General features: G+C 46.0%; 1 protein-coding gene across 1 annotated transcript in view; it reads left to right on the plus strand.

Annotated features, from left to right (window-relative positions):
• The window catches only part of HCFC2 (host cell factor C2), a 35,699-nt gene that overhangs the window by 12,377 nt on the left and 11,015 nt on the right, over positions 1–12,307 (plus strand). Inside the window, exons 6-10 of the mRNA XM_056115315.1 lie at positions 1,218–1,324; positions 1,434–1,622; positions 6,569–6,736; positions 7,658–7,710; positions 10,432–10,606. Coding sequence (XP_055971290.1) covers positions 1,218–1,324; positions 1,434–1,622; positions 6,569–6,736; positions 7,658–7,710; positions 10,432–10,606 — 692 coding nt within the window. The remainder of the gene's footprint in view (positions 1–1,217; positions 1,325–1,433; positions 1,623–6,568; positions 6,737–7,657; positions 7,711–10,431; positions 10,607–12,307) is intronic.

Raw genomic sequence — 12,307 nt, forward strand, 5'->3', positions numbered from 1 at the left:
CCTGGGTTTCATTCCTGGTACCTTGTGGTTCCCTAAGTACTGAGCACCTCTGAGAGCAACAGAGCCAGGAGTTGTTCCTAAGCACTTCCGGGTATGTTCCAAACCTCTGCCCCGCCAAATTGCAGTTTCCCACAGGAATCCCACTATATAAAATACATTTTTAAAAAGAGAGGTTTTTTTTGTTTGTGTAAGGACATGTGAACCCTCAGCTCTTCCTTTTGAACCTTTCTTCTTTAGAGACTTGTGGGCATGTCCTAAGAACCCTTAGGTCAGGAGAACTATAGCTTTCAAGTCTTTCATTTGAGGCATATCAGAGACCAAACAGTTCCATGAAACAGTCCTCCATGGTTACTACTTGCATGCAGTTCAAAACGGAGCTTTAAATGTCCTAGGTAATTGAGTGTTTTTCTGAATGAGCTCGCCTTCATATGTGGCGGACAGTACTGATTTTTGAAACGTTTCATTTAAGAAAATCATTTTTTTCTTTTTGTTTTTTGGGTCACACCTGGCAATGCACAGGGGTTCCTCCTGGCTCTGCACTCAGGAATCACCCCTGGTGGTGCGCAGGGAACCATATGGGATGCTGGGAATCGAACCTGGGTGGGCGCCGTGCCATTCCCTCCCCGCTGTGCTATTGCTCCAGTCCCAAGAAAATCATTTTTTGAAATGGGGGTGCCATACCCAGCCATGTGGTGCCAGGGCTTGGCCTGAGCCTCCCACATGCAAAGCACGCTTGTAGAACTCGTCACCCGCTCCCTGACCCGGAGAGCCTGACTGTAACGTGTCAGAACGTTGTGATTCCTTGCTGCTTCTTAAGACCGGAAACTCTTGGAGTGGAGAGCGTGAGGGGCTAAGGCGCCTGCCTGAGACAACCCAGCTTTGCTTCCCGACGCCGCTTTTCTTTCCCCCAAGCACTGTTCAGGAGAGATCCCTGAGCACAGAGTCAGAATAAGCCCTGAGTGTTGCTGGGTAGGGCCCTAAAACCAAAAATGAAACAAAACATCAAACATTTTGGAACAGGACCACTTTGTCATTATCTTTTTCCCATTACTTTCCTCCCAGTGATGAGTGAATAAGTAGTCCTGAAGTTTTGAGACAACAAATAAGAAATTTAAGTTCACTCCTAGCATTTAAGAATTTCTAAAACTCAATTAAACCTTCAGGGGGAAGGAAAAAAAACCTTGGCTACTTTTATGTTCTTATTTGTTGTTGTTCAGGATGTACATTTTTGGTGGCTGGGTCCCACATAAAGGGGAAAATAATGAGACTGCACCCCATGATTGTGAATGGAGATGTACCAGTTCATTTTCTTACCTAAATCTGGGTGAGTCTTTGAAGAATTCCTTACCGAAATCGAATTTCTTTCATGAAAGCATTTTTGGTCACTTTGTGGTTGAAGAAGACATTCCTCATGAATGTTTCTGTCTCTCTAGATACGGCAGAGTGGACCACCCTTGTGTCAGATTCTCAGGAGGATAAAAAAAACTCACGGCCTCGACCCCGAGCCGGACATTGTGCAGTTGCTGTTGGCACCCGGTTGTACTTCTGGAGTGGAAGAGACGGCTACAAAAAGGCCCTAAACAGTCAAGTTTGCTGCAAGGACCTTTGGTATCTTGATACTGGTGGGTAAGAGTGGCGAATAATGCTTTTTCCTTTAGGTAAATAAGTCATTGGAATGATTTTCCTCTTCGGGGACTGTGAATGCCACAGCCTCTCTTTCCCATAAGTAAAAGTGGAGACAACGAAGAATCTCTGTAGATACTCACGGCCGCAGAGGGGTCATTCGTTCCGCTCTCTTGAGTCTAGCCTGGGTTCTGAGACCCCGCTGGGAAGAGAGTATAGAAAGGGAACGAGAGCGGCTTTACAGGGGGAAACCCTGGCAAGAGCCCCCTAGTTGAGGCTGGTACTGTTCGTAACGTCATTTTGATTCCAGTTACCTCCTCCGCCATGAGCATGATGAGGAGATAACCCCAGTGGTTCTCATTCCAGGGATCTGTAATGCCATCCCAGTGAGACCCCCCAGGGCAGAGGGGCATCCTAGGTGGTCTCTGTAGAAGGTTGCAGAGGTCTGGTGCGAGGGGCTGGGGGGAAGGGAGAGTGGGCAGGGCACTTGCCTCGCCCCTAGCTTCCGGGGTTCGATCTCCAGCACCCCATGTGTTCCTTTGATCGGTGCCAGGAGTGATCGATTTCTGACCTGAGCCAGGAGTAAGCCTTGCACACTGCCAGTAATGGCCCCAGAATAGAACAGAAATGTTTACTGTGATGAAAACAAAAACAAAAAAGCCCTGAGAAATAGGTAACTGTTTCTGTAACTGATCTGTAAAGACCAGAGGAGCCTAAGGCAAAAGGACAAAATTCACTGTGTTAACCTGGGTTGTCTCCTGGCATCAAGAGCCAGTAGTGGAAACACTGGAGAAATCCAAGTAGCTGGTTCGGGTAATAGTATTTCCCCCCAGAGTTAATTTCCCGGTTCTGACAAATATATGAGCAGTAGATGAGTGAATGACATAAGGGAGTGCTAATTTTTCTTAAAAGCACTGCATCGTCCTCCCGTTGTTCATCGATTTGCTCAAGAGGGTACCAGTAACGTCTCTATTGTGAGACTTGTTGTTATTGTTTTTGGCATATCGAATACACCATGGGGAGCTTGCCAGGCTCTGCCCTGTGGACAGGATACTCTCGGTAGCTTGCCGGGCTCTCTGAGAGGGACAAAGGAATCGAACCCAGGTCAGCCATGTGCAAGCCAAACACTCTACCCGCTGTGCTATTCCTCCAGCCCAATTTTTAAAAATTTAAGAAATTTTTCTTAAAATCTAAAATTATTCCAAAGTAAATGTTTTTATTTATTTTTTTTATTTTTATTTATTTGGTTTTGGGGTCACATCTGGCTGTGTTTAGGACTTACTCCTGGCTCTGTGCTCAGGGGACCTTATGTGGTGCTGAGGATCAAATCTGCAGTAGACACATCCAAAGCAAGTGCCTTAGGCCCTGAATTGTCATCTTTCTGTCTTCAAAATAAGTTTGTTTTTTTTTTTTAAAGTATCATAACAGGGATTGGAGAGCTGCTATAGGAATGAGATCCGTTTACTTGTGTGTAACTGACCCTTTTGAAGTCCCTGGCACCACATATTTAAGCATATTGGCTATTTGTGACTTTTATTTAAAAGGTTAAAAAGAATTGATTCTGGGGGGCTGGAGAGATAGCACAGCGGGTAGGACATTTGCCTTGCACGCAGCCGACCTGGGTTCGAGTCCCAGCATCCCCTATGGTCCATGGTCCCCTGAGCACCGCCAGGAGTAACTCGTGAGTGCAGAGCCAGGAGTAACCCCTGTGCATTGCTGGGTGTGACCCAAGAAGCAAAAAAAAAAAAAAATTGATTCTGAATGTCCCATATCCCCATAAATTTCTCCATAGAAGTCTATAGACACAGATGACTGTCTCAAAGTATTCATGGTCACTACGAGAACAAAATCGAGGGTTATTTTCCTCTTAATAAGATATTAGGCTAGAGAGAGCACAGCAGGGAGGGCTCTTACCTTATGGCACACAGCTAACTTGGTTCGATCCCTGGCACCACAAATGGTCCCCAGACATCGACAGGAATGATCCTGAGCACAGAGCCAGGAGTAAATCCTCAGCACTGTTGGGTGTGACCCAAAACCCAAAATAAATAAGGTGACTTCGGTTTGGGGATGAGAGGAGTATAGGAATACGAATTCTCCATCTTGCCTTTTCTCACATTAAGTGAAATTTTGTTCACTTGCAGCATAAACAAGAGTGTAATTCCATGTTTGTGAGCAGTCATTGGCTTTTACTCCCACTTCCAGCCAGTTTCCTTGCTTTACAAGTACCTACTTTTCGCACGACCTGAACAGTTCTTTTGGGATTTACTTCCATGTCTCCTTAGATGATATGTTATATCATGTAGTGCAACTTGGTTGGGTTTTTTTTTGTTTGTTTGTCTTGATTTTAGGGTACGATGTATACACTTGCTCTCTACTGGATGTTAGGGATTTCTTCCTCTCCCCACATTCCTTATTGCTCTTAGGTACCTCTCCTACCCTCATTATCCATACGATCACCCCATGATTGTGTTAGCTGCGTATTCTGTATTATATATTATGCCTATAAAAACACTCAGAGGTGACCCATGTGGGAGATCATGTCGAATACCTTCCTTCTGCAGTTGTTTTATTTGCCGTGCATCAGTAATTGTCACATCTGCTTGTTTTAGAAGTGTAGGTGTTTACCACTGATCCAATCCATGCTCTCTATTATTTGTTCAAATCTTCTCTCAGTATGGTGAGCTGCATCAGGTGCTCTGTCTGATGTGCTCGCCCTGGCTCCCACCCAGGCACAGCTGTCATCTCCAAGTCTCCAGCATCCTCCAGGGGATAACTTTTGCCTCCCACCTGTGCCAGATTCCCTGTTTCCCCGATCTCACATTTTCCCCTTACTTAGTTCACTTCCTGTTTTTGTTTTTGAATACATCCCAGGAAAAGGGTGCATGGATGATCAGTTTGTTTTGTGATCTTGCATTGTTTAAAAATATGGTCGTTCATCTCCTCACTTAATTGACATTGTGCTTGGGCATAGAATTCTGTGTTGGAAATTGTTTGCCTTCAGAAACTTGAAAGCATTGTTGTGTTATATCCAAGGAGATTGTTTGGTATTTTTATGGAGGAAACTAAACTACTTCTCCTTTCTTTTTCCTTTTTACTGATTCCTGGTCCTTTTCAATGTGACAGACCCTCGTCTCTTACACCCCTCCCAAGTTTTTAGGAATTTTATTCTTTGTGTCGTTCCTAAATTTTTTGATGCTATTTCTAGTCACTTCTGCTGTTATATAAAGAACAAATTATAGACAGGGCTGGAGAGAGAGTGCAGGAAGGAAAGCACTTGCCTTACATGTGGCCCACCTCAGTTCAAACCCTGCCACAACATCTGATTCCTTGAGCAGTATCAGGAGTCATCCCTGAGGACAGAGCCAGGAAAAGCTTCAGAGCATGGCCAGGTGTGGCCCAGATCCCTCTCCAAAAGTTGTGGACAGTGTAGATAAGTAGGCAGAGCCTTGTTTAAATGAAACTTGATTCGGGGCTGGAGCAATAGCACAGCGGGTAAGGCGCTTGCACGCGGCCGACCCAGGTTTGATTCCCAGCATCCCATATTGTCCCCTGAGCACCACCAGGGGTAATTTCTGAGTGCAGAGCCAGGAGGAACCCCTATGCATCACCAGGTGTGACCCAAAAAGCCAGAAAAATAAAGAAACTTGATTTACAAAAATTGACATGGACTCGATCCAACTCATGAGTCACTTTTTGCTAATTCTTTAAAATGTATGTAGAGATTGTTATTAAAATTTTGGGGTAAGGATTAAATTATAGCTCATAGATTCCAATGTGCAAGAAGAATAAATTATTTTGTAGAACTGGTCAAAGATGAAATAGTTGCCTTTTTTGGAGAATATTGTGTGTTCCGTGACGTGGAAATATGCAGAGAGAAAAAAAACGACATTGCAAAATAATTGCAAGTTCCTTTTTCCAGCTAAATCTCTGGTTGTTATTTGCTTTATAAATATTGCTAGTATTTTACACTAAATTAATTACCTGTTTGAAATAGGACTGATTTTGATAAAAGGGTACTAATATTTAAAAGAATTTTGCTTTTCCAAATACTTTAAGTCATTTAACCAGTAGATAATAGTATTTCAAGTTTCTCTGATGTTGGGTAAAGATTGTCTCATAAAATTAAAGACTTGAAGGTAAAATAATGTAACTGTAATTTGCCATAGGGTTTTTCTCTGATTCTGATAACATTTTTCTCCGATTCTGATAAGTAGCTTTTCACTGGATTGTTTCACTTGTAGATTTAATTGCTTAAGAAATTAAACAAAAATCAGAACACCGGGAACTGGAGCGATAGCATAGCGAGTAGGGCGTTTGCTTTGTACCCGGCCAACCCGGGCTTGATTTCTAGCATCCCATATGGTTCCCTGAGTACTGCCAGGAGTAATTTTTGAGTGCAGAGCCAGGTGTAACCCAAAAAGCAAAAAAAAAAAATTTTTACTTTGGGCTGGAGCGATAACACATTGGGTAGAGCGTTTGCCTTGCACACGGCCGACTCAAGTTCACTTCCCAGCATCCCATATTGTCCCCTGAGCACTGCCAGGAATGATTCCTGAGTGCAGAGCCAGGAGTGACCCCTGAGAATCGCCAGGTGTGACCCCCCCCCAAAAAAAATCAGAACATCAAATTTTTCATTCTACCTTTATTTATTTATTTATTTATTGGATCACTGAGATAGAAGACCATTACAAAGCTATTTATGATAGAGTTTCAGTCATACAGTGTTCCAGCACTGTCCCTCCACCAGTGTACATTTCCCAGCACCAGTGCCCCCCGTTTCCCTCCCACTGCCCCCCTTATTCAACCTTTAGCTGTGTTTTTGTGAACAAACAGATGAGCCATTCATTGCTGGTGTTTCTCAGAGTTTCAGATTCGCACAAACTGTATATGTAGATGAATCATTGATACATGCAAAACTCCAATGCATAATGTTGTTCTTTAGAGAAACCACCAGCACCTTCACAAGTCCAACTGATCAAAGCCACGACCAACTCCTTCCACGTCAAATGGGATGAAGTGCCGACTGTGGAAGGCTACCTGTTGCAATTGAACACCGACTCGCCATACCAGACTGCACCGCCAGATGCGTCAGCAGCCCCGAATATGCAAGGTAACACCCTGGTCACACTTGGAGCATGCCCGCTTGCGTGCCTTCAGAAAGTCTGGGACCAGGCCTGGCGTGAGGAATATCATGAGAGATCAGAGAGACGTGACCCGAAGGACCGGAGCGTGTGCTCTGCATGTGGGTTCCATCCCTGAGCCCTACTGGGAGTGACTCCCCCAGGCATCACCAGGTGTGGCCCAGACCTCCCCCCCACCCCCCATGCACCCCCTGAAATGACAGTTTGTGCCTGGTGAATCAAGAACGTGCATCTCTGCTCTGAAACTTGACAGTGTTGCCCTTGTGAGGTAGAATAAATAGATGTGTAGGAGAATGATTTCCTGCAGTTCATTTTGATGTATTTTCTGAATTTGAATACGCAGAACTCTAGGAGATGGTTTGAATTCCCTATCATAGAAATTTCAGCTTTTAAACTGGGGATGTAGCTTACAGAAGAGCATCTGTGAAGCCTTGGTTTTAATCCTTTGCAACACCCCTCCCCCCACAAAGTCATTAATCATCTTAAAATATATATATCTATATATATATATTTAAGGCACTTGGAAAGGAAAATAAACTTACTTTTACATTTTCTTCTAGCAAAGATCTCATTCAGCTGTTAAAGAAACTGCTACAAACAGAAACTTGGAAAGTATATGACTTTTTTAATCTTTAAATGTCGAACTGGTCCAGAGCCATAGCGCAGAGGGCCAGAGCACATGCTCTGCATCCCGGAGACCTGGGCTAGAGTCCCAGCATTGCCTCGTCCCGTGAGCACTGTGCCAGGAGCAGCCCTGACCACCAAACTGGCTTTGCCCCTGAGTACCACTGGGGGTGGCCCCAAAACAAACAGCATTAGAACTTGAGTTTTTATGTATTTTATCGGAGATCATTTAGACCGTATCAGTCTGAACTTTCTCGTTCCCACAGGAGTCAGGATGGACCCTCACAGACCAGGCAGTAACAGCATCGTTCCTAACAGTGTAAGTTTCCAGATGTGTGACGCTCAGTGCAGATTGGGATGGGGGGGCGGGTTGGAGTCCCAGTTCCTAAAAGATCCCTGTAGCGTGTGGCTCGAGGAACCGTGCTCTCAGCCCCGAGAGGAGACAGACACATTGGGTTTGGAGCTGGCGCAGAGGGCAGGCGCACACGCAGGCCTGGCGGGGCCCTCAGGCACTGCTGGGTGTGTTCCTGAGGGGACCCCAGATGAAAGCAAGCAGGCAAGCCTAGACTCCCAAGCCTTTATCGGGGTCTGGTGAAACACAATCTTGCGGATAGTGCTCGGGCAGCTGTTGCAGAGAAAGCCCAGCAGACCGTGTGACAGTCTGACCTGGGACACCCCGGCCGGGAGCTAGAAGTCCGCGTTTCATTCCGCGTGACCCAAAGCCGTATTCATGAGGACTCTTCTCAGCGCAGGATCTTGGCATCTGTATTTCGGCTTTGCTAAATAGCACACGTGTTTATTTCAGGTTGTAGGCAAGCGTTTCAAAAAGGAGCATGAAATTCGTTTCTTTCATAGTAATTTTTGTGACCAAGAATATGAGTTGCCAAATTGAGCATGTGTGTTTTTGAGGTTACTTTTAATTGTTAAGAGATGCTTCACGCAGGCCAGGGAGATGGTACAGAAGTTGTGGTGCTTGCTTTGCATGCACGGACCCAGTTTTGATCTTCGGCACCACATACGGTTTCCTGAGCACTGCCAGGAGTGACCCCTGGGCACAGAGCCAGGAGTGGCCCCAGGGCAGCACCACCACAGCTGGCCAGCCCCCTCTCTCAAGTCCAGCCCCAACGAAAGAACTGTATAGTGGCTATTGTGGAGACGAATGCATAGTACTCCTTTCAAGATTTCCTTTTTCATATTTTTTTTTAAAATTTTGTTTTATTTAATTATTTTGGCTTTTTGGGTCACCTGATGATGTAATCTGGCGATACACAGGAGTTACTCCTGACTCTGCGCTCAGGAATCACTCCTGGTGGTGCTTAGGGGGCCATATGGGATGCTGGGAATCCAGCCTGGGTTGGCCACATGCAAGGGAAATGCCCTACCCGCTGTGCTAGCACTCCAGCCCCTTCATTTTTTTTTTTTTTAATCTGGCAAACTGCTCTCTACATCAGTAGTAGATTCTTCTTTAATTTTATGTGATTATTATTATCATTTTGGTTTTGGGGCCGCACCCAGCAGCGCTCAGGGCTTACTTTTATTTGAGTCACTCCCGGCGCTGCTCGGGAGACAACAGGGGCTTCTCGGGATTGAGCCCAAGTTGCCTGCGTGCAAAAAATATGCCCTTTCCGCTGTACTGCCACGCTGCACAACCCGTAGGCTCTTTACAAGGGGATTGAGACAGGCACAGGCTCACGAGACTGAGGACTAGAATGGGCAGAAACGTCTTTACATGTCAGGGGGAATCAGGCCACAGCGGAGTAGCCTGTGTCCATGCAGAGTGTGTGTATGTGCACATGTACATACATAAACAGCAGTTAACATATTTCTCTGTTGATGACACCTTGTGTGTATTTGTTTGTGTCTCGCAAATTAATTGGCCCTACAAGAGTTCCAACGAAAGGCAGAATTTCCCTACTTCGTCTCTCCTTGCGCTCGTTCTTGCCCCGTAGAAGCCACCACTATTTTTTCACTATTTCTTGTTTGTTTTGAGTTATGTAAGGTGCTACGAACATTCCTCCTTTTTGTGTCCGGCATTGCTTCTCTAGTAAATCTTTCTTTTTCTTCACCTAATTGCCACTTTTTTCATCTGCTCTGTTTTATTCTTGTCTCTCATTGATTCATGCTCATTCTCCAGCAGACTCAGGGAACTCTTCTTCGGGCCCTGAGTGTGGCTCCGTGGTGGAGCTCGGCCTTTGCACGCATGGGGCTGTGGATTTAATCTCTGCCCTCCCTGGCCCTGACGCACAGTTATGTGGCTGGGGAGGGGCTTCAGGAGGGCTGGACCGGAGTGGGTGCTTTGCATGCTGGAGGGTCCGGTTCCATGCTCGGCACTGCATGGTCCCCCATTCACCACCAGCAGCGACACTCACCGCCTAATCATACGGCTCTTTTCCAAATAGTCAGACACACGTGGGAAGGGCTGATGGTGGTGGTTGTGGTGCCAGGAACCCAGCTCAGTCTCCTACACACCAGACATGAGCTCCAGCACTCGCAAACCCTCTCCTGCCTCTTTTCCCCCTCTTTTTCTTGGAACTATCTCCCCCAGAGCCCACTGTTAGTTTTGTTTGTTGGGTTTTGGGTTTTGGACCAAGCCCAGCAGTTCTCAGCAGGTCTTTCTCCTGGCTCTATGCTCAGGGATGACTCCCGGGAACCGTATGGGGTGGTATGGGGTGCCAGGTATTGTACCCATGTCTGCTGCATGCAAGGCAAGTTCCCTGCCCACTCTACCATCTCTCTGGCCCTGACAGTTGTCTTCTGAAGTGATTACAGAACCTAAAGACTACTCGCATACAAATTGAAATGTGATGGTAGCACCGGGAGTGTGACCCAGTAGGAAGTGTGTGCCTCACCTGTTGTGAGGCCCTACCTTTGATCCCAGGAATCAGGAATAAAATTTTAAAAGATGAAACAAATTCAGTTTTGAAGCTATGTCTATTTTATTCAACTTGGTGTTAAATTTAATTTGAAGTTGTTTTGTTTTTTTTACACGCATTTCTTTCTGAACATACTTGCTTCAATAAATTTATTTTATTTCTTTTAGATCAGTGACACAATGAACAGTGCAAAAATTGAACATACAGCTATGAAAGGAGCGTCAGTGAGAAACAGACCAGATCTCAAAGCATCAGCTGATTCCAATGCCATTTTACATTCATCTTTGGCAACTAATTCTTCTAATCATAATAGTGTGGTGGATATGCTAAGGAAAAATGAAGGTACAGAGGTGGCACTTTAAGAAAAGCAAAACTTTTTTCTAATGGTAGGGAATTTGAGACTCTGAAAAAAAAATAATAAAGTCAGTGTTACATGGTTTTGATCCGGCTTCCAAGTTATACCCTGGCTCAAGAGATGTTCAGGACCTCAGACAAGGGCCATAACTATTGGCACATCATGGACATTCAAATGTGTGGATGAATAAATACCAAGTTAACAGTATGAGCTTGAATTTTTTTTCCCCCTGCAGGTGTGTTTCCGAGGTGGAAGAATAACAAATCAACTTTTTCAGAAAGGGCATCTCATGTAGTCAGAGGTTGATTGGGAAACTTCTTACAAGGGGCCTTTAGAACTATAGGAGGTATGTCAGGATGACGGTAGTGGCCAGGAGAGGAGAAATGGGACCTTGAGAAAGCAGCATTATTAGACTTAGAAACTGGTGGACGGTGAGAAATTAAAATGAGTTTATCGCAATTCTCAGTTATCTGAGTTGGATATATAGATGGGGGAGGAAGCCACCATTTTCTTCATTAACATTGAAAATCTAGGGACCAGAGAGATGCAGTGGGTAGGGTGTTTGCCTTGCATGTGTCCGATCCCCAGCACTCTGTGTGATCCTCCAAGCCCCACCAGGAGTGATTCCTGAGCGCAGAGCCAGGAGTAACTCCTGAGCATCACCAGATGTGGCCCCAAACTCCCCCCACCTCCCCCCGAAAAAGGAAAAGAAAATCTAAAGAGCTGAGGAATAGCGTCAGTGAGGGTATGGAGGAAGCCCTGAATATTATCCCCTGCACTGCATACCCAACACCCAGGGGGCCCTGAGCACTGGGAGCCGAGCATCGAACTCTCAGGACGCCCTGCAGGGTAGAGCATCACCAACCTGGCCCCCAGAGCCCTCCTGCACCTCTGCAATGACCCCTGTAATATAGAGGAACAAGAACAGGTTTGAGGAGAAGAGGCTTGCCTTTCACCTTGCAGGCTCTCAGGCACTGGCGATGTTGGTCAAAAGCTCTGAGAGTTTCCCCTCGTGTGAATATTGCTGTGGGCGTGCCTGGACTGTGGTGCTCACCAGGGCTGGGTTGTAGGGCTGCTGATCTGGTGCCAGGGATCGCCAGCAACAGAGCTGTAGGGAAGCTGCCAGGCGCGCCGACAGCTGAGCTGTGGGTGTGGGCCTTGTATGTGGCTGGCAGGCAGCTGCTTTAGTCATTGAGCCAGCTCCCAGCACCCCAGGTGACGGGTACTTTGAAATTTTTGTCTCGGAGAGTCTGGAAGAGCCAAGAAGGTACTGCCTGCTTGGCTGGATGTCTGCACTGCCAAGTTCAAGGTGTGGGAAATAGAAACTCCACAGAACACTCGTTCGCTGCTAGATTCCCAGCTCCTGGCTTATCCACAGGCCATAGGGATGTAGGGGAACGAATGACCGATGAGTGGTAATTAAGGCACAGGGAATGTATTGTTGGGGAAGAAGAAAAGGACCTAGAACAGCTGCACTTCAAGAGACTTCTGAGGGATGGTTTTGTTGGTTTTGATGCTTTTGGCCACACCTGTCGGGGCTCAGGGTTGCACCTGGGTCGAGCATGGGCCAAGCAAGAGCCTTACCCCCCCGCAACATACTGTCACTCAGGCCCCGTTTGAGTGGCTTGATAACTTGCAGAGTGCGTCAGAAACGAAGAAGAAGCCTGATAACCCCGGATAGAGAGGTA

The sequence above is a fragment of the Sorex fumeus genome, unplaced genomic scaffold (genome assembly GCF_029834395.1).
Source record: "Sorex fumeus unplaced genomic scaffold, SorFum_2.1 ptg000003l, whole genome shotgun sequence".
Lineage (NCBI taxonomy): Eukaryota > Metazoa > Chordata > Mammalia > Eulipotyphla > Soricidae > Sorex > Sorex fumeus.